Genomic DNA, 23,216 nt, shown 5'->3' on the forward strand with positions numbered 1-23,216 from the left:
GGAACATTACAGAATTGGTTTTTGCTAACAAAACAGTTGCTGGCAGTGTAAGCACTATATACATAAACTGACAAACCTGTAGAAGTTTGAGATCGATCGGCCATCTGGGTCACGAGAAAATAGTGAAAAACCGATTACAAATTTTACAAAAAAAAAATGAATAAAACGCTTACTGAGCGATAAACTCCAAACGCCAAGTTAGATTATTTATTTCTCATCAAATGTGACATTTCAGACAGAAATATTTCAAGGGATGTTTTCAACTATCATCATCATTAGACCATGTAAGTTTTTTGTAAATCTGTGATCTTCACGATTTTTGTTTCTTACCAGTTCTGTAACGTTCCTTTAACTAAATTTCGAGGTGGTCGTTTCTTAGATTTCGCCAAATTTCCGGAGTAATGTCCACGCAGGAAGAATAACCCTCATAGTTCTAGGAGTACACAATATAATCTAGTAATAGAAGCGTTAGCGGTAATTACCAAAAGTGTTCAGTACCTTTAACAGAAATTAGTTGACAGCCTAAAGCCATAAACACTGATGACTTATTAGCAATGTTTGCTTACTATTGTATCTGTTCAGCAAATCTTTGCTGTAGACCTTAGGTTGTCTACTTAACAATGGCACACCAAGTGAGACTACTGGCCTTTGACAGTTACCAAACGTGTCCAGTGCCTTTAAATCGTGTTGATCAATCTGGACTGCACACCTTCGGTAATTGTCAAAGACCAGTCTTCTCACTTGCACAAAATAACAAACTTGTGAAAATTTGGTCGTCGAAGTTGCCAGATAATAATGGCAGAGAAATAAACCCTTGTCACACGAAGTTGTGTGCTTTCAGATGCTTGATTTCGAGACCTCAAAATCTAATTCGGAGGTCTCGAAATCAAATTCAAATATTTTAGTTGAAAATTACTTCTTTCTCCAAAACTTCGTTACTTCAGAGGGAGCCGTTTCCCACAATGTTTTATACTACCAAAAGCTCTCCATTGGACGTTAACAAACAAAGTTGTCACGCTAACGCTTATTTTGAGTAAATACCAATAGTGTCCATTGCCTGTAAAGGCAGTGGACACTATTGGTAACTACTCAAAATAATTATTAGCATAAAACCTTACTTGGTAGCGAGTAATGGGGAGAGGTTGGTTAGTATAAAACATTGTGAGAAAGGCTCCCTCTGAAGTGGAGTAGTTTTCGAGAAAGAAGTAACTTTCCACGAATTTGATTTCGAGACCTCAAGTTTAGAATATGAGGTCTCGAAATCAACCATCTGAAAGCACACAACTTCGTGTGACAAAGGTGCGACAAAGGTATTTTTTTCTTTCTCTAATATCTCGCAACTTCGACGACCGATTGAGCACAAACTTTCACAGGTTTGTTATTTTATGCATATGTTGAGATACAACAAATATGAAGACAATTACCAATAGTGTCCAGTCTTTAACATAAATAATAGTTACCAGCCAAAAGTCATGATATAATTATACATTGACCATGGTTATTAGCAATGTTTGCTTACCACGTATAGCTTATTTTAATCTGTTCAACAAATCTATAAACTGTAGTCCTGTAGTTGTTTATTAACACACCATAATGGCTAAAACTCACCATAGCGTCCGATACCATGCCAACCAATTGTCTTTTGACAGATCAACCTTATTTTGATGGCGGACGCGGCTGGTGGGGTTGGGGTCAGGGACGGGGTTACGGTTTTATGATCACTGTCGAACCAAGAGAGACTGAACCTTGGGTCGTTTGACTTTAAAACACAATCCAGAGCTTATTGATCGAACAAAAATAAGTGTTTGTTCCTTCTATTGTAAATTGTAAAGGGGACGTTTCACTTCGAAGTGCGGTTATAGAAAAAGACATCACTTACATCCCAAAAAAGTTTGAATAGGAAGCGTTACCGCAATCAAATTGACAATGGTTGCACTTTATATGCTATACAGAGACAGACATCTGGACCATGCCAAATCTATGTTGATACCCCAGCTAATTTCATAATAATGTAACAAAGAAGAGTTTACTACAAAATCTTGCCAGATCTCAATATAACATATAACGAGATCTCACTACAAAACTAGTCGTATCGCTTGCCAAGTAAAGTGTGATGTCACAACACCGACACAAATTGCTATGGTAAATACTGATAATCTATCTTGTGATGAATTGTTCTGCTTTGTGAAACCGGCCCCCTGTCAACATTGTACACCACATCGTGTGCATACTGTCACCACACTGCTATTGTCATAGTTGATACACTTATTCACATCAACAATCTTTAAGGTACCATATACTCCTGAATGATGAGAAGCATTTGAAGTTAGTGTCTTGACACAAAGTCAAAAATGGATTCCGCTCGAACCAAGACTTTCTGATGACTCAGTTTTTAGAATGACTATAATTAAAACCGAGGTTGTAAAGGCATAGTCGGACCGCATTTAGAAAGACTCGAATCTAATATGTACATTTACTGCTATTTACTTTGCGAACTTGAATTGACAAACATGTTTCTGTTTCCCTTCATAGATAAACTGACTGAATTCTGGAGCACCGAGATGAATATTTATTTTATAAAGGTGTAATTCTTTCGCAGTGAATTCAAACATCCGGACTGTTTCGAGAGTTATTTGACATCAGCATGCTGCACAGAAAGGTAGAACGTACGTCTTATGTGGACCTAATGCATCATTTGACATAGCGTCTTTTCTGTGTACCATTTTGGATAAATCAGTTGTGCAATAAATAACCATGAACCATTCCAGAAGTCCGAGACCGTCTGCCCAGCAGCGGCACATTATCGCATCAGACCCTGAAAACCGTCCTGAAAGCCCCGGACCCGGCCGGCAGGCAAGCCCCCTCACCCACCATAACGTCAATAGCGGAAACCACGTGTACGCTTGGGCACCACATGGAGATACCACAGTCCCGAAGCGACAGTTAAACTTACTGCGTACAAACCCACGATCACCTCGCTCTGCACATTCAAACCTTAACCATCAGACGCACCCTATGGGACGACACTCCGATTTGGAATATTATTCGTCTGGGGACTCGGATAGCCGAAGTGGTTACGAATCCTATGACGGTTTCGCGGGTTCTACTCACGGGAGTCAGGATCCCCGATACTACTCGACAACGCATGACGCCACGGATTATTCGATGGGCGGGAGTTATGGTCCAGCTGGGGACGCTTACCCGTACGGCGGGAACCAGACAGGGAGTAATTACGCGTATGTTGAGTATGATGGACCAGATGTGTACCAACAATGGAATTCAATGCACCGGAACCAGTCTGGCATGCCGTCACCACATTACGTCACGCAGGAGCATGCGTACAGCGATGACACAAACGGGAGAAGTTCAAAAGAAGTGAAGAAAATGGTAAGTTTACACATTTTGTTAAATTTTGACTGGTGACTTGTTTAGAGACGCAAACTAAACAGCTATCGTCCAATGAGCTGCCTTCTTTTGGCTCAGTGAGGGCGCTGTTATGGAGGGTGACGTCATATGCAAGAGGAATGTTTGTTTTCTGGGCCCAATTTCATAGCTGTTTACCGGTGAGCAAATTTGTGTGCTTACTGTAGCAGAAAAATGTGCGTATGCATTAACGTATTACACCATGATTTCTGAAGTAAGCAGAACATTTCTAGGCACGCATGCACATTCGCCATTGATATCGATGTTACGTCACTCGTGTGCTTACCGCGGGCTTGCCAGCATTTACCATTGCTAACGGAACTTTGAAATAGAAATTCTGCTAAGAGACGTTCCGTAAGCACAAAATGGCTGCTTACATGTTTTATGAAATAGGGCCCTGCTCATTAGAAAATAAAACCCAACATGAACATGAACATTTCCAAATTTAGTTTTTCACAGGTTTGTTATTTTATGGATATGTTTGGATAATACACCAAGTGAGAATACTGGTCTATGACAATATTACGAAAGATATCCAGCCGTCGATTTCACCAAACTCTTCCTAACTTAGGATTAATCTTAGGACTTAGGACGGTTTCATTTCCGTATCCAAATACGTAGGACGCATTGAACCCATCCTTAGTTAGGACAACTCGAGTTAGGATTAATCCTTTCGTTTCGTGAAATCGGCTGCAGTGCCTTTAAAGCAACGTACGTGGGACCAATGTGGTCCCAAATTCGAGACACCGCAATACTTGCGCACGGTGTACTGAACCTTTGCACTCTTGTCACAGCTACCGAACGAGTTCTAAACTACGCAAAGTGAACTTTTCACACTGTTGGAATAAAAAACCACCCGGTGGGGAAAAAACCACATAAATAACGGAAACTGAGTGCTGTATACATTTTGTCACTTTTTGAAAAGGTTTCATTGTCGAAACGTCATAATGTACATTTTACTGGCACATCAATCACTGTTATAAATTACCTTGGCTGTGATATATAATACACATGTATGTGTAAACTGACTGCCTAGATTTAGTGTCCTCCTGGCGAAAGTGGTTATAGGTTATGCCGTTTATTTGTGGTGTTGGATTTCGTTTTCTGTCACTTTGTGTGTAAATATTTAAACTGTTCTGTAACATGTTGTCAAATTATTGGGTTAAAGTCTTGGCAAGGGGTGTCCGCCGAGATACCTTGATTTGTGCGGTTTTGGTCCGCCATAAAACAATTTGTGGGTAATTTATTACGCCATTCACACCACAGGATAGAATTTGTTTGTGGTTGAAGTGCAGAATGCTGGCATGACATTTTAAGTATTAATTTACAAAATGGCCACCGAGACTGGACTTCAATCAGGCATTGTTTTTTTTATACAGTGCTCATTGATCTTACCATGGAGGTTGTAAAATTTAGTACATGTTAGTATACCCTGAATTTTGTATGAATTTTTGTAAAAATGTAGGGGGGCTAGGTACACTGCAAATCCTCCAGCGTTAAAGGAAAATTAAAGATTTTTTTTTGGCTAGCAAAACATGTTGCTGGCAGTGTGAGTCACCAGATCAACTGACAAACCTGTGGAAGTTTGAGATCGACCAGCCATCTGGCTCACGAGAAAATAATGAAAAACCGATTACCCATTTTGCACGACATCGGTTTTAAATAAATTAATAAAACGCTCACTAAGCGAGAAATTAGAAACGTAATAGTTTCATATATATTTCTCATCAAATAATGACGTTTCAGACAGATATATTTCAAGGGATGTTTTCTACTGTCATAAGGAAGTTTGATGTAAACGAGTTTTTTTCTTACCAATTCTTCATTAATCCTTTAATCTGGTTCTCTTGGTATCCATACACGGACACGTGGTAACCTCCCCACCCCCCCCCCCCCAATGGTATAGTAATGGGCATAATTAACACGATGTGTCGGCATTTTCTTCGATGACCAACTTAGCACAAATTGTCACTGATTTGTTATTTTATGCATAGGATGTTTGGGTATACCAATTGAGAACACTGGTCTTTTGACCAGTATTGCTAATTCGCCTCCGCAAACCACAGTTTATAATTCATAACAGTTTTGTTGGGGCCTATATAAACAAGCCAGTGCGATGAACTGTTAGCATTCGTAGTTAAAGGAACACGTTGCCTTGGATCGGTCGAGTTGGTCTTTGAAAAGCGTTTTGTAACCGTTTGTTATAAAATGCATAATGGTTAGAAAGATGTTGTAAAAGTAGAATACAATGATCTACACAAGTATGCCTCGAAATTGCGTGGTTTTCTTTTTACCTCGTCCAATAACACGGTCGGCCATTTATGGGAGTCAAAATTTTGACTCCCATAAATGGCCGACAGTGATAGTTCGCGACGTAAAAAGAAAACCGTGAAATTTTGAGTGATACTTGTGTGGATCATTATATTCTACTTTTAAAACATCTTTCTAACTATATGCATTTCATAACAAACGGGTTCAAAAGCTTTTTGTAGTCAAACTCGTCCGATCCAAGGCAACGTGTTCCTTTAACGCCAATGCTGTAAATTGTAATCCCTTTGTGTATGAGCGATTTGAACTGTAGTAGACTTTACACTCTCTGTGGTTTCAGCTCCTACTTGAGTTGTTGACTGTTGCTAGGCAACAATTCTAACGAGAACCGGATCTCACTGGGCGGCAATTGATTAATGTAGACCAATGTTTATATTAACTCAGAAGGAAGTTGTAGACTGTGTTTTGATGGTAATATTGCATTCACATAATGCACTTGTAAACAATTTATTCATACCCCTGCATCCATCTAAATAACTCCAGTTAATACTGTAGGCCTACCATAATAGACAGATACAGTTGTCACACATAGAAACATGAATGGACCAGTTTGCTGGAAAGTTTAGAGAAAATATATGTTGGTGCGTATTGCACATGACGTCATTGACCACCATCTTGGATGTACACGCGTGTACACGCTGCGCACGGCTCTCAGCCAAAAGGGAGGTTTAGCTGCACGTTACGCGAGCGAGTGCCATAGTTTTCGAGAAAGAAGTAATTTTTCATGAATTTGATTTCAAGACCTCAGATTTAGAACTTGAGGTCTCGAAATCAACCATCTAAACGCACACAACTTCGTGTGACAAGGGTGATTTTTCAAAATTATTATCTCGCAAGTTCGATGACCGATTGAGCTCAAATTTTCACAGGTTTGTTATTTTATGCATATGTTGAGATACACCAACTGTGAAGGCTAGTCTTTGACAATTACCAATAGTGTCCACTGACCACTGCTTTTAAGTGGAGTCATTGACCACCATCTTGGATGTACACGCGTGTACACGCTGCGCACGGCTCTCAGCCAAAAGGGAGGTTTAGCTGCACGTTACGCGAGCAAGTGCCATAGTTTTCGAAAAAGAAGTAATTTTCCACGAATTTAATTTCGAGACCTCAGATTTAGAATTTGAGGTCCCGTAATCAAACATCTGAAAGGGGTGTTTTTTTCTTTCGACAACCGATTGAGCTCAAATTTTCACAGGTTTGTTATTTAATGCATATGTTGAGATACACCAAGTGAGAAGACTTGACAATTAACAATAGTGTCCAGTGTCTTTAAACATCTACCATGGGTTTTTCTAGATCATAGTGTTGTTTAAATGGCATAAACAGATTAATTTATGGTGACAACAAATTGCTTGTTCAGCTGTAGGAGTTGTTTGTTTTGTTTAAATGATCTTCACAGCATAGCTCCAATACTTCACGGAGGGATTTGAAATCTAAGCTGGCAACAGCCAATCTCTCTCATACAAATATTGTTTCAACATCTATGATTATGATTGTGCAAATCAAATAATTGTGAGTCAGTAGCTTAGCTAGACGACAATGCTTAATCTAGTCGTTGTGCCGTGAACCTGCGATTAACTTGGCTATAGTATTCGAATTGCTTAGGGCGTTTCATGTTGAAATATATATTTAAAAGTACAGACGAGTCGGAGTTGTCTGCTTTGCTGTAAAGGCACTGGACACTATTGATAATTACTCAAAATAATTGTTAGCATAAAAACTTACTTGGTATGAACGAGCAATGGAGAGATGTATATTATAGTATAAAACATTGTGAGAAACGGCCCCTCTGCAGTAACAAAGTTTTTGAGAAAGAAGCAACTTCTCACTAAAATATGAATTGGTTTTGAGACCTCAGCTGAGGTCTCGAAATCAAGCATCGGAAAGCACAGTTTATGTTAGTTTATGTGTACGTGTATGTTGGGATACACCAAGTGAGAAGACTGGTCTTTGACAATTACCGACGGTGTCCAGTGCCTTTAAAGCCATTGGAACCTTTCGGTTCAGAAAAAAAAAGAAAAAAGTTCACAGATTTACAAATAACTTACAGTGTTTACAGAAGGCAATGGTGAAAGACTTCTCTTGAAATATTATTCCATGAAATTCTTTACTTTTTGAGAAAACAGCAAAACAATATAAATTCTCGTTAACGAGAATTTACGGATTTATTTTAAACACATGTCATGACACGGCGAAACGCGCGGAAACAAGGGTGGGTTTTTCCGTTGTTTTCTCCCGACTCCGATGACCGATTGAGCCTAAATTTGCACAGGTTTGTTATTTGATATAGAAGTTGTGGTACACGAAGTGTGGGCCTTTGGACAAAAACTGTTTACCGAAAGTGTCCAATGGCTTTAACTCCTGTACATTCATTTTGGTTTCCCCATCCAATTCAATGTGTATTGTTCAAACTGCTTCCTAGCCCCATTTTTGCAAACAGAGCAAAGTCAGTGCAATCAGTAATCAATATTATTCAATACCAAATTAATTTGAACATAATTTCAGAGAAACGGAAATTCAATTAATCAAAACTCATTCTAAACTATCGTTCCGATTGCGAGACCAAATAATTACAACAAATAATGACACTCCGCTATCGCTTACATCTATTTATTTCAAATTCGTAGCCGTATTATATCAACATGCTTCTTTTATCCAGCTTCCAAACCTCACGTAGGCCTGTACTGGAAACCTTTTCTTTTTTCGATGTGGGGGGGGGGGGGGGTCTTTGTAGACCTATGGGTAGGGTTACAGGATTCAGATGATGTTATTCTATTAAGAGGAGTGTAAAATATCCAACTTATTAAAGGCACTTGACACACTTGGCAAAATGTCAAAGACGTACCAGTATTCGCACTTGGTATATCTCAACATCACAAACCTATGAACATGAATTGGGCTAAATATTGGTCACCGAAGTTGGAAGAGAAAGAAAAAAGAAACCATTGTATTACTTTTTGTGCTCAGATGCATAATAAAGGACTGTAGCTGAATTGTTTTATTATTGGAGTGAGAATTTACCTCTTTCTCAAAAAACTACGTTATTTCAGAGGGAGCCGTTTCTTACAATGTTTTATACTATCAACAACTCTCCATTACTCGTTACCAAGAAAGTTTACATTCTAAGAGTTAGTTTAAGTAATTACCAATAGTGTCCAGTGCCTTTAATTTCTCGGTGTATATATTGCTATTGTTTAAGACAAGTGTAAGTGTCTGACTTATAATAACAAACAGTCTCGATATTGTGTTTTGTTATACCCCGCTGCTGGGTCGTGATCTTGTGAATTTGGGAGACGGGGGGCGAAGTGGGTCTGCCAGCCATTTTGTCAAGACCTTCGTGGCTTGGTCTCTACTTTCAGTCGCTTTGGATCGCGACTCTACTCAGGTGTCCAAACCACGAAAGCCTTTGACAAATTTAAGGCTACGGGTCTGGGGATTTTGTTCGCTAAACGTTTCAGTCAACAATTGTTTCGAATGGCAACCCCAACCGCTCATAGTTTCTGGGGATCCGATATGGCTGAGTGGTCCCTTTCTTTCTCCTGTGTGGACTCCGGTGCAAATCCAGCCTCAGACCGGAGTCTTCTTGGATTGTGTTTTAAGTCTCTAGTTGCCCGGTTTTTCCTCAATGGGGTTTTCTCACATATTATTTAAAACTGAACACACCCTCAGAGTGCCTCCAAGATGGGCGTTATGACCTCGCGATGCTGTACTCTCCCCTGTGCCCCTCAAAGTGAGGGGCGTGGTTGTGTGACCTCGCCTCTACCTTCCCGAGTGCCTCAGAGTAGCAGTGAGACCTCACTTTGCTACCTCCCCCAGAGTGTGACCTCACTTTGCCACCTCCCCCAGAGTGCCTCCTCAAAAGGAGGAGCGTGAATGTATGACCTCAACTTACTATTATTGTTCCTTCCATAGAGTGCCGCGAAGTAGGGAGGGGACTGTATGACCCCGCCTTGTTACCTCCCGAGTGTCTCAAACTAGCAGTGGAACTCCAGTGTGTAACCTCACATTGCCTCGAAATAGCAGGGGAACGAAAATGTATGACCTCACATTGCTATCTTCTCCAGATACATATACCTCAAAAGGAGGGCGTGAGTGTATGACCTCATCTTACTACCTTCCATAGAGTGCCTCGCAGTAGGGAGGGAATTGTATGACCTCCCCTTATTGCCTTCCCGAGTGTTTCAAAGTAAGAGGGAAACACAAGTGTGACCTCACTCAGTGCTACCTCCCAAGAGTACCTCAAAAGGAGGGGGGTGAGTGTTTGACCTCACCTACTACTATTGTACCCATCCATAGAGTACCTCGAAGTAAGGAGGGGACTATGTGACCTCGCCTTCATTACCTTACCGGGTGACTCAAAGTAGCAGGGGAACGAAAGTGTTTGACCTCACTTTGCTACCTTCCTCAGAGTGGCACAAAGTATGATGGGAGGCACAGCCACAGCCAATGGCAACATAACTGAAGTGGACATAACCCATGGAACAGAGTTATTGGGCTTCGGTGACCCCTATTTTGTGACATGTGTAGCAGGACTTTCACCACCACATTGTACTTGTTTGCTAAATGCCCAACGCAGTTGGGTACCTTTCGTTATTTTTTGTGTGAAAAGCGTGTCTGGTTTTATAGCAAGATTTGTCTGTGCAGTATTTAACTTCCCGTCTAACTTCCATCCTTGTAATCGAATTCTAATCGGTGATAAGGCGCCCTCTATTGGTGTTATGTACTTAAACTTTTCCTCCGATTATATTGCACGAGCCAGCCGAGTGTCATTTTCTACCTCCATGTTTTCACCATGGAGGTAGAAATTTCTAACTCCATATTTTTACGAACTATTGAATGATAGCATGTCATGGAAGGTCATGCTTTCACCATTTTTATTGGTGATGAAAGAGTCATTGTTGAGGCTTTTAAAAACATGCAACATTTGCGTCACAGACGACTGAATTAATTACCCGTTTTATTGAGTCATAAAATGTCGCTTGTGTGAAGGCTTGGCAAACACTAGTTGAGGAAAGTCTCTTGTAATGTGCTTGTGTGCATGTGGTAGAGCATCGGGATTCGTCCTAGTCTTGAAGTCAAGACGGTAATTGTTAAGCGTGGTGTTTAGTTACAGCGCGGCGTAGCTACGGGGACGATGCACACACCCTCGATCCCAGTATGTGTGTGTGGGTCAGTCGCCCGCTACCTACGACTGTTGCATGTGTAACATCGCACTGTAACTGTTGCATGAAAGGCAGACAAAATAGACAGCGCCTAACGACTTTTCATCAAGTCTAAACTCGTCCTAACTCGATATAAGACTAGTCTCAAAGGCATTGGACGCTATTGGTAATTACTCAAAAATAGTTATTAGCATAAAGTAAACCTTTGTCAAGATCGAGTGATGGAGAGAGGTTGATAGTATACAACATTGTGAGAATCGGCTCCCTCCTCTGAAGTATTTCCACGAACTTGAAATCAAGCATCTGAAAGCACACAACTTCGAGTGACAAGGGTGTTTTTTCCTTTCCTGGTCTTTGGCAAGCTACATTACAACATAAACATGCTTTGTTCTTTTGTGGGTACATTTGAATATTTATTGAACACACAACTATTCCCCAAAGCCATTCCAATGGTTTGTCCCAACAGACTGCTCCGATCAAAGGTGCCGGTCGTTGTTGGGATATGACGAGAGTATAGCGGGATCTTTATTGCTCCGTAGAGAAAGCTATTACTTCTCAGCTGCGGTAACGTGAAGACCCTTCACCATAGAAACACCGTACCTGGCGGTGTTCAGAATAAATCACACAATGCATAGGGGACGAATTGGCGGCTGTCATGTATTTTGCTACTGATCAACTTTCCGGGTTTCCACACAGCTGTAAACGTTTTTCAGCTGCCCCGCCCCCAACATCGATTTTTTGAACAGCCGCCGCATCCAGCGAGGGACCTGTTGACGTTATTGACTTAAAGGAACACGTTGCCTTGGATCGGTCGAGTTGGTCTTTGAAAAGCGTCCTGTAACCGCTTGTTATGGTTAGAAAGATGTTGTAAAAGTAGAATACAATGATCTACACAAATATGCCTCAAAATTGAGTGGTTTTCGTTTTACCTCGTCGATAAACACGGTCGGCCATTTATGGGAGTCAAATCTTTGACTCCCATAAATAGTCGACCGAGTTAGTTCACGACGTAAAATGAAAACCGTGCAATTTTGAGTGATACTTGTGTGGATCATTATATTCTACTTCTAAAACATCTTTCTAACCATATGCAAACGGTTTCAAACGCTGTTCATAGACCAACTCGTCCGATCTAAGGCAACGTGTTCCTTTAAGAGGGTTTATTTCTGTCATAATTTTTATTTATTATCTAGTGTCATCCCAGCGAGGGACCTGTTGACTTTATTGACTTAAGAGGGTTTATTTCTGGGTTTATTTCTGTCATCATTTTTATTTATTATCTAGTGTGTTCATGGTGTACTGTGTACAATGTCCAAAAAGGTATTGCCCGATAATGGTTTAGTTTTAATTTTTCAATTTTGTTATGAAAATGCCACCTAATATCGCGAAAGTCCGGACGGCCACTTCAAGGTGAGGGGGCTACACTGACTTTAAACTGACTTGGGCTATTAACTGCCACTGGGGGTACGCCCACCACCTACCTGGGGGCTCTGAAACAGGGTTACCCCCACTTCACCACAGTCCACAGGATATCACTCCGCCATAGGAGCGAGCCCGGCTGGGCGATTCACCTTCCATTGTTATAAGAAGCTTTGTCTAATTATTGCTCAATGTGGGCATACGTTTGATTAATTATTAATTAAAGACATTGGACACCTTTGGTAATATTATCAAAGACAATTCTTCTCACTTGGTGTATCTCAACATATGCATCAAATAGCAAACTTGTGAAAATTTGAGCTCGATAGCTGGTCATCGAAGTTGCGAGATAACAATGAAAGAAAAAACACCCTTGTCACACGAGGGTTGTGTGCTTTCAGTTGCTTGATTTCGAGACCTCAAATTCTAAACTTGAGGTCTCGAAATAAAATTCGTGGAAAATTACTTCTTTCTCGAAAACTACGTCACTTCAGAGGGAGCCGTTTCTCACAATGTTTTATACCACCAACCTCTCCCCGTTACTCGTCACCAAGAAAGGATTTATGCTAATAATTATTTTGAGTAATTACCAATAGTGTCCACTGCCTTTAAGTTTAATAGTTATTTTGGTTTCACCTACTATCGACAATTGACGGACTGAATTTGTTTTTGTACATCGCTGCGGATGCTTTGCACATTAATTGCCCTTCCCCCCTCATAACCAATGATCACTGACCCATGATTGTCGCCGCCCCCTCTTGGACGTTGTGGCATGCCCACCTTAGGATTTTTGGGGGCCCAATTTTTGTAAGCCTTTAGCAGGAAAAAATTGTCAAGCGCAGAAAAGTTTTGATTAAGAGAAACAGGTTTTACCAGCCAACATTATTACATCAAGTTTACATTGTTGTGACTAGTGCCCGACTCCAATTTCGCTTAGAATCTTTTTTGTCGTTGTCAAGAACAGCTTTATGAAATTGGGTTCTAGGTACGTCCTTAATGCGATCCTCTTGTTTCGAAACCACAAGTTTTAACTGTTGTTTACCCCCCCCCCCCCCACACCCCGCCAGAGAGTTTTGATTTGCTTGCCGTATCCCCGTAAAGTTATGCTTCCCTTGGTGTTATTCACACCAACAGAGGGCGCCCTTCGACTTTACTGTGAAAAAAAAACGCTCCATAAAAATCAGCCCCGTCCGCCGTATCGTACAGTGCAGTGTGAAAGCGCCTCAACACGGGGTCATGTGTAGGGGTCATGTAGGGCCGAGCGTCGTGTATCTAGGCAAAATTTACTTACGGTCTAAAAAAGATGATTCGATTGTAAAGGAACATTTCACCGAAACGAAAGCTTGTTTTTACTCATCTCTGTCTTCGTATAATTCTGGAGGGTGCAAGCACACGGATTATTGCTGGTACAGGCGGTTTTAATGTGAGTTTTGCAAGCAAACTGCGGGTTGAAATCTGAAAATATTTTGGAAATGTTGGAGGTCGCCATTTTGAATGCCATTGGATTGGAGAAAGTGTGTTCTGTTTTCTGCTGTGTAGTCTGGTGGCACTGAGTTTGTGTTTGTGTAAATTTGTCATGCTTGACTATGTTCTTGTCTGATGAGCAAATGAAAATGAATGGTATACGGGTAGTTTGTGAATGACAATTGGGATGTAAGTTGGAAAAAAATTGACATGTCATGAGATGAGTGACGAGTTTCATTTACAAAGCAATTGACATTTTTGACAAGGTAAGGTTTTTGAAGTTGCTTTTTTTTACTTTAATATTGTTCACATTGTTTTTGTTGACTAAAATCTAAATTTCTTAAAAAAGCAATAATGTCCAACTCAAACACACAAAATAATTGTCAACATGTTTAAATTGCTTTTAAAGAATACTGAATAGAAATTTTTGAATGGAATTGAAGTTGGTCATGTTATTTTGTTAGTCCTCAATCAAAACGGCATTGAGTTGAAATAGGCCTATCAAAATAGAAACCACAAAACGTTTGATGACCTTTTCACATTTGAAATATGAAAAGAATTTTTGTTCAATCCAGAATTTTGATGATACTCAATCAAAACGGCATTGAGTTTGACCTTTGACTGGTGCAAACATTTCAAAAGCACAGACCAATATTTTTGTTTTGTCCATCATGTTTCAAATTGCACTGGGAAAGAATAAAATAAAATAATTTATTTAAACACCATCTTTACCTACAGGAGACTCATGGATTTTTTTTTTTTTATATTTTTTTTTTTTATAGCTTTCTATAAAAAAATCAGTGCAACACAAAACTCAATTTGACCTTGTGATGCTTGGAGTCTCGCCCCTCTTTATTATGCCAAATGGGTAACCATCATACAAACTGTAGCCTGTCGTTCTTGTCTGTGATTGCCCTTTTAAATCACTTCCAAAATGTTAAAATTACATTTTGAACATTATGTCAATTGGTCCTTAATGAATTAGCAAACTTGTACAAATGACAGTGAATGAATTGTGTGCTGTTGATGTTCGTGGTTGGTTACAAATAATGCATTATAAGTCAAGCGAAACAGAGTGGTGCGTTTATGTGATTTGAGGTAATTCCATTAGCTATCTAGCCTGTGCCTGTCACCCTCCAGGGTTTTCTGATGACCTTTGACCTCTGCTGAACTTTACATTGAAGTGGGAGTGGCTACAAACATCCAGCAATCTGCCAAGTGGTGTGGACAGACATCTTCATCACCAGGAGAGACTTGAGCAAGTTTATCTTTCTTAATCTGCCATTGAGTACTGGACAGACATCTTCACTACCGAGAGAGACTAATATGCAAGTTTAATCTTTTTAACTCTGAGGCCATCAAGCGATTTGCCATCGAGTGTGGAAAGACATCCTCACTACAAGGAGAGACTTATGCAAGTTTATCTTTTTAACTCTGCCATTGAGTGTGGGAAGACACAGGAGAGACTTATATGCAAGTTTATCTTTTTTATTTTTGAGGCCAAACATTTCATCACGATACTATACTGCTCCTGTACATTGATGGCTTTTTTAAATGACGAACATCGTTGACCGAGTGACAGAGTTCTGGATGTGTCATTGACTCTTAAGACCTGGATGTAAAGATGTCGACAACAGCGTCCCCAGTACCATCAACGCCTAAAGGCAAAGGAGGTTCATCGCACTCATGGGAAGAATGGACGGTGAGTTACATAGAAGTTACTATCTCTCTCTTCATCTCTGTTTTTGTAAAAATAATAATATTAATAATAATAATAGTGGATTCTTAAAACCAAATTTAGTGCGCATCCGTCACTCCGTGACACTCTTCAGGAGACGAGCAGAGTTTACTGTTCGAAACGACTCTTCCCAGAGACATTACTCACACAAAAGAGATTTACACATGGTTGTACTCGAAAGCTTAGCCTACTATTAATTTGTAGTTTCTTCCTACATGTTGTACACTGTATTTATCCACACCATGCAAAGCTTCAAACTATACACATGAAGTTGTTAGGACGGCAGGAAGTTGTTAGGACGACAGGAAGTTGTTAGGATGACAGGAATTTGTTAGGAAAGTTGTTAATTTAAAATCATTTCCTGTTTGGATCACTTCATTACTTGGATTTCAAGTTTCGGAAATTACATGTAATAGCTTTACCACACACACAGCACTTCCATACAGTCTGCAGTTCGTCAAACCACAGTCCATAATAAACACCATTTTATAGAGCTTTTGCTCTATAAAATGGTTGGAAAGTTGAAACACCCACCGGACTCCACTGATGTTTGCGCGTTAGTTCCGGATATTTTCTGGCACAATGGCTTACTTCCAAGATCACAAGTTACATGGACCACTTAAATTTGAATTCCTCGGACTATAGAGCCAGTTTCTGTGTCACATGATTCAAGGCAAGCGTTTGTGTAGTTACCTTGTACGTAAGGACGAACACCATTACCATGTTTAGTGCATGCCCAAATTTTGATCATGGTCAGGGTTTTGCTCATTTGGAGGTTGCTACACGAACTTGCCCTGGGGTGGATTTCACAAAGGTAGTCCTAACTTAGGACTAGTCCTAGGAAATGCTAAGAGATAGGACCAGTCCTAAGTTAGGATGAGTTACTGGTCCTAACTTAGGACCGGTCCTATCTCTTAGCATTGCCTAGGACTAGTCCTAAGTTAGGACTACCTTTGTGAAATCCACCCCTGAACCATTTGACCTCTACAACTATCTCTATATAGTCTGAGGAAGCGGTAACTTTTGAATTCAGAAGCAGGTCACTGATTGCATTTAAGACCAAATCTAACCCGCAAAAGGCTTATTGGGCAACAAGGCACTGTTAAGTTGTTACCAGGGGCATGGAGGAAATTGCCATGTTGCCCCCGTGAAGTACTACAGCCCTGTTCAAATGTAAACAGTATTATAGACTTGACTCTCATTTTGTTGCACGAGTGAATATCATGTCGGCCTGTAATAAACGCCCACAATGTTTTGGGTAGTTACCCACTGTTGTCATGGATTACCCCCTTTGAATTGATAGAGTTTCAAAGTGTTGTTGAGAGAGCACTGCAGCCAGGTAAAACACAAAACATTGTTTCTCATCTTTTCTTCTTAAATTTTTATGATTGAGAAAATGATTTCCTCTCTGAACCAGATGTGAAAAACAAGAAAAGAAAAGATGATCCGCACAAATTTTGGTCGATATTATACAGAGTATACTTTGTAAGTTCAGAATGCCCTCAGTTTTGAAAAATCATGAGGAGATCCCTTGCGTACTGTACGCAATTCTTGAAGTATTTTTATTAAATCTATGATGTCGCACCTGTTTTTATGTACAACTGTAATGTATACAAAAAGTTTTTAAAACTGTCTTTTATAAACCATGTCTGCAGTAACTCAATTATAAGATGTTTTGTAAGCACCATTTAGGGTTACCAGCCTACATGTAAAAGGCATTCCACTTAGCCAAGCATTCAGGCTAATTCCCCTTTAATCAGCTCAAGTCAACCCGAAATTGTCAAGAACACTTTTTTTTTCAAAGTAAGGGGGAAATGGTTCATGAATGAATAGCGCAAACCCCCCCACTCCCCCCCCCCCCCACACCCCCCCCCCCTCCCCCAGCCTATGGGTTCGTACAATAATTACCCAAACATATATATGATTACAATACATTTAGACAAAATAGCACATCAATTGAATAACTGGTTGGCCTACAGTACTCTGAGGTACTATTCACTGTGGTGTAAGTAACTAACAGTAACAGCATTGTGAAGGTCCATCTCTCTTTTAAATAGGTCTGGCACTTCACAGAGGCAACAGAGGCGATTGCCTCCAAGTCCCATGTCATTGCCGTGGTGCCTCTGAAATGCTCACAGTAGAATTTACAATTTTTGTTATACATGTAGGGTGCCCTTTACCAGGAGCAAAATGCCTCAGTACCCTTGCTCTTTCAATTATAAGGAAGTGTATCACAGGCCTGAAACAGGGCTTACACTTTGTACCCAAATTTACTTTTTAATGTCCCGCCCTCCCACCAGTACATGTATGTGTACAAGTGTCGGTGTGGATTTACATGTAATTGTCAGCCCAGTATTCTCACAATATGGACAAGCTTGATGATTCAAGTACTTCTTTATGTAATATGCGTAATTTTTTTAATATATTTGTGGAAAAATGTGGACTGTGAATGTGAAAGTCTTTCAATTCCTTTCAAGAGTATTGAAGTAAACACATTGTATTTAAAGACATGAAATATGTAGATCTGAGTGCATGCTCAACTCATTTTGATTCTGATCAATTGTAGACTTGTGGACAAGTCGTTAAATCGGCCCACGCGCTGAGATAGTGCTCTCGCGAGATCACTGCTCTCGCGCGAACTGGTGGCTCCCCGATTTCAACTCCTCATCGAAATCGGGGAGCCACCAGTTCGCGCTAGAGCAGTGATCTAGGTCAATTGTAAAACAGGCCTAAATTCTGATCAGCAGTAAAAGTTTCTAGCTCTATAAGCGTTGTAGTCTTGTGAGTTTTCCAAAAGCCCTGATGTCAATGTTATCATTTTCTTGTGCATTGCAGTATCGAGGCACATTATTTAAATGTATTCCCCCATCCCCCTTCCCATACCAACATTTTCCAGCGTTTTTGTGTTCATCTTTTTGCTTCAGACTGCAACATTATCTGTAAGTTTACACTTTTCTCTGAACCCCCCCCCCCCTTCTCCTTGTAATCTTCTTATGACAGTGAAATTGTTTTTACATCTTGGACCGCCCCCTAAGGCTGCAAGGACTAACAGGGATTATTGGTTTAGCAATTATCAGCAAAAATTTGATTAAGTTTTCAATCTGAAAGCTGAACGATTGCAAATAAAGTTTAATACTGGGTATTGACAATGCACGAGAGGATCGAATGTCCATCTTAGATATTGCCAAGATCAGGAAAATAGACCCAGCTCCTAAAATATTATTGACCGCATATTACTGGATGTTAATTTTACATCAAGGACAAAGGATACAATTTAATTTGTATAATAGTTTTTAATTTTGCATCAGGGATAAAGAACATTATGAGATATTATAATACTAAGCACCGAAATCCGTTGATGTCAGTTTTTTTAGTAACCGATATATCGAAAATTTAATATCGAGTATACTCGACTCGATATATAAAGTTTTTCCCCGTCAGGATTCAGGATGAAGCCTACAATGTACAATGGGCCTACATGTATAACTAAAAAAAACGAGACCGACAGTTTAATACAGTTTAAATTTATCGGTTTGCTTGATCTTCGTGCTTAATTGGACATTTTTTCCCGTATTTTTTTCCGCTGAAGAATTGCATAGCCTTTTTTTGCATGGAGGTAGGTTTTTTACAACATCCAAATTTTTGATATCATCGAAAAATTTTGATCTATCGATATGATTAAAAAGACCCGGTAATTCGATGACTAAACAATGTATAGAGTTTTTGAGTATTTTGATATATTGACAGACGTTACTATGCGCTGTACACTGAGTACTTTCCAGAGTTCTATGAAGAAAAAAAAAACACAAGCAAATCAATCTGATGGGTTGAAACCATGACCATTGTATTGCTATAGAGCAGGGATGGGGTTAACCACTATTCAATTCCAATTGAATTAAAGATTACATTTCCACACTCTCATAAAAGAATAACGACAGTTACGTATTACGGACTAAGTAAACAAATAGAGTACAGGGCTGTCTTGGTTTAAAGCATTGAGCTTGTTAAAAACCGCCAGACAGACCCACCACCCCACAGTAAAAACAGCCAGACAGACAAGAAAACAAGGCAACCAGACAGACAGACAAACAGATAACAGATGAACATAATACATCACAACGAGTTCGTAATACCACTAGACCACTGAGCAACGTGTTGGGGACTTGAGATAAAATCATAAAGAAACAATTTAGAATGCCCTAATTCGATTTCGAGTAAAGCTTTTGAAAACCAAAGATAAACACCAGGTAAAAATTTTTGTGGGGACCTTGTTTCAATTCAGCCTGCTCCGGCTAAACTTAAAAAAATTGGTTCAAGATCGCCCACAGATTTGTAATATCCCGGGGACCCTTTCCCCCATCTCAATCCCACTATATTTTGCAGCTCAACTTTCCACGACACAAATCTGATTAACTTTATACTCCAATTGGCTATCAAAGCATTCCTTCTTCAAACGTTGTCCATTTCCACCATGTGTTCGTGTGTCGTTTGATAAATTAAGATGAAGTGCACACTTGCCCTAAGGGAATGATTTATCAGATAAAAATCTGAATTTTAAGTCAATTACGCTACATCTCAAGGCCCGCACAATATAAAAGGCATGGAAATTGTAATCGCATAAGGCCGAGTAAAAAATAAAACATGTTTAGATTGTCTGGCTCCTGAAAAGAAGAAAGCAGGGTTTTGGGGGTTTGTCAGAATGGCCTGGCCACCATTTTTTATACAATTTTGAACAACCAGTTATGGTTTTTCCCACACACAATGATGAAAGACACGTGTTAGACAAGAAAATAAACATGTTCACAGTGGTTTTGTTTTATGGTTTGCTCAGTAAAAGCCCTGCATGCTCTACATTATACAAAGCTCACTTTCGCAAGAACATGTTACTCGATTGTCCTAATTCGAAATAGAATTAAATCATTTTGTTTCATGAAATCGGCTGAGCACTGTTCAGTTAACCGTGTACATGTAACTAGCACATAAGCCAATTCACCACTTGCAAGTATTTGATTTTCTGATGTATCGATTGACAATATGGTTTTAAATCTCATTTTGAATGGGTAAAGATAAAATAAATGCGGCCCCCCAAAAAAGGAAGTGGGCGGGAACGCTAAACTCTAATTTAATTTTACTTGGCCTAATGGGCCATTATAAGGTACTGTGGAGATGCTCTCATATTTTAGTCTCTTAATATTGAGCAGACTCAGAAGACAAGGACATTCAGTTTGCATCTTGTCATTCTGTGATTATAAATGCACCAAGGAGTCTGAGATGCATAATTAACATCCACATTAAAGGCAGTGGACACTATTGGTAATTACTCAAAGTAATTATTAGCATAAAACTTCACTTTTTTTATAACCAGTAGTTGGGAGAGTTTGATAGTATACAAAACATTGTGAGAAATGGCTCCCTCTGAAGTGACGTAGTTTTTGAGAAAGAAGTAATTTTCCACGAATTTGATTTCGAGACCTCAAGTTTAGAATTTGAGGTCTCGAAATCAAGCGTCTAAATGCACACGACTTCGTTTGACAAGGGTGTTTTTTTCTTTCATTATTATCTCGCAACTTCGACAACCAATTAAGTTAAAATTTTCACAGGTTTGTTTGTTTATGCACATGATGAGATACACCAAGTGAGAAGACTGGTCTTTGTCAATTACCAATAGTGTCCAGTGCCTTTAATATCAAATTAAAGGGGATAAGTTTTTAATTTTTGTTTAAATTTCATCAAATTTCAACTACATGTGCGAGACTCTTGTCATTGGTCTAGTGGTTATTGCGAGCCCCAAGACACTTATAAATTGGAATTTTGGAAATTACATTTATTTAGTGCAAACAACAATACACCAAGTTTTTTCAAAACTATGGGTCACTCTGGTAACAAATTTTGGAAGTTCAGCCACAGCACGCTGAATGGAAACAAGGTATTCACAATGTTTTCTACTTGTTAGTGATCTTAGTTTTAAAAGCCCAACTGTGCAATCCTGGAGCATTCTACATACGATTTTCTTTGAATAACTTTTTTTCTCAAACTCTTTTTTTATGTTATCAACAGCTCTCCAGTGCTCTTGTCATTAATATTTGAAGTAATTACCAAGTAGGCCTACAATTGTGTACTCTTGGCCTTTAACAGACTACCATGTGTTTTTTAGCTGATCAGTGATCAGCACACTCTTAATTTTTAATTTCTCAGCTGTGCCATTTTACACACATGTGCATGTAATATTAAAACAACACAATTAGTCTTGTTGTGGATTGTCTGGCGCTTTCCTAATTTTATGTTAAAACCAGCTGTACGTAGATAACACCTGCTTTAAAGGGAAGGTACACGTTCGGTAATTGTCAAAGACCAGTCTTTTCACATGGTGTATCGCATCATAACCATAAAATAACAAGCCTGTGAAAATTTGGGCTCAAATGGTCATCAAAGTTGCAAGAAAACGATGAAAGAAAAAACACCCTTGTTGGACGAAATTGTGTGCTTTCAGATAAGAATACAAGACTTCTAGCTAGTAAGAAGTCTTTCATTATTTTAGTGAGAAACTACCTCTCTCTCAAAAACTACGTTACTTCAGAGGGAGTCGTTTCCTACAATGTTTTATGCTGTTAATAGCTCCCTAATGCTCGTTACCAAGTCATTTTTTAAGTTAATATTTGTTTTGACTAACTACCAAACATGTACCTTCCCTTTAAAAGCATGGTCTGGACATCTCTGGTAATTCATAACTTAGTGTATAACGCATACAATAACAAATCACGTTTTATACTGTCAACAGCTCTCCTTTGCTCGTTACCAAGAGAGTTTTTGAGCTAACAATTATTGTGCCAATTATTGTTGCCTTTAAGTTCCAGCTATTAATGCATTGTGCATCCCATGGTCAGTACAACATGTTATAAATGCACAATGAATAATTACTGCATTCCCCAATACATGTAGTTGCAGTCAATCTTGGTATGGCTGCATTTTGGTGAGGAGTAGACCTTGTCCAAGTCATCATCAAATAATTTTTTAGTTTTTTTGGCATGCTGCCTGTGATGTGCATGTGCTCGTGAAGAACCTGATACATGACATACACAAATAGGATTGCGCTGCTTTCTCTCAGAATTATGCGCTTATATGTATTTGTCATTTACATGATTTGGCGCTATTAATTTCTTGAGTGCCATACCCAGAGGTTCACATCCACTGAAGAGATATACATTGTCAGTTGGCAGTTTCTAAGAAGGGAAAATAAACAAATCTTTCTTTTTACAGTAGGAATGCAGTTGCATTTCAATGTAAAAATTTTCTCTTGGCCATGTTGGCATTTGTAAGATACGTATAATAATGTATCTTGTGAACTACTTCTTATTTCATGCGTTGTCTCCAGAGCTCCTTTCACACTACATTAGTCTATTCCCTGGGGCCAACCCCAGAGATAACAGCTGGCCCTTTCACACTTGGGTAGCTTTACCCCTGATCTACCCCGGCAGATGGACATTCCCTGGGGAATAGCTACCCCTGCTCCGGAATAAGGAGTAAGCAGTAACACCCTGGGGGTATTCTTGAAACGTGCCCCTGGAACCCCGGGATAGGGACCTAGGCGGGGACAGTGTGAAAGTGTGATGGGGTGACCCTGGGGTAAAACAAATTGTGGGGTCTGCCAAGGCATGGCCAAGGGTTGTATTCCACCGGAA

The 23,216-nt window shown here is 39.6% G+C and overlaps 1 protein-coding gene across 6 annotated transcripts in view; it reads left to right on the forward strand.

Moving 5' to 3' along the window:
• Positions 1-23,216, forward strand: part of LOC139951287 (dixin-like) — an 81,476-nt gene that overhangs the window by 7,484 nt on the left and 50,776 nt on the right. For 3 of the 6 annotated variants that reach the window (XM_071950095.1, XM_071950096.1, XM_071950094.1), the window contains exon 2: positions 2,533-3,387. In XM_071950095.1, coding sequence (XP_071806196.1) covers positions 2,755-3,387 — 633 coding nt within the window. In that variant the 5' untranslated portion in view covers positions 2,533-2,754. Of the gene's footprint in view, positions 1-2,532; positions 3,388-13,536; positions 13,759-14,939; positions 15,502-23,216 lie in introns of those variants that run through there. The other 3 variants (XM_071950100.1, XM_071950099.1, XM_071950101.1) reach the window with 3 other exon arrangements.

This window comes from Asterias amurensis, chromosome 19, assembly GCF_032118995.1.
Source record: "Asterias amurensis chromosome 19, ASM3211899v1".
NCBI classification, from domain to species: domain Eukaryota; kingdom Metazoa; phylum Echinodermata; class Asteroidea; order Forcipulatida; family Asteriidae; genus Asterias; species Asterias amurensis.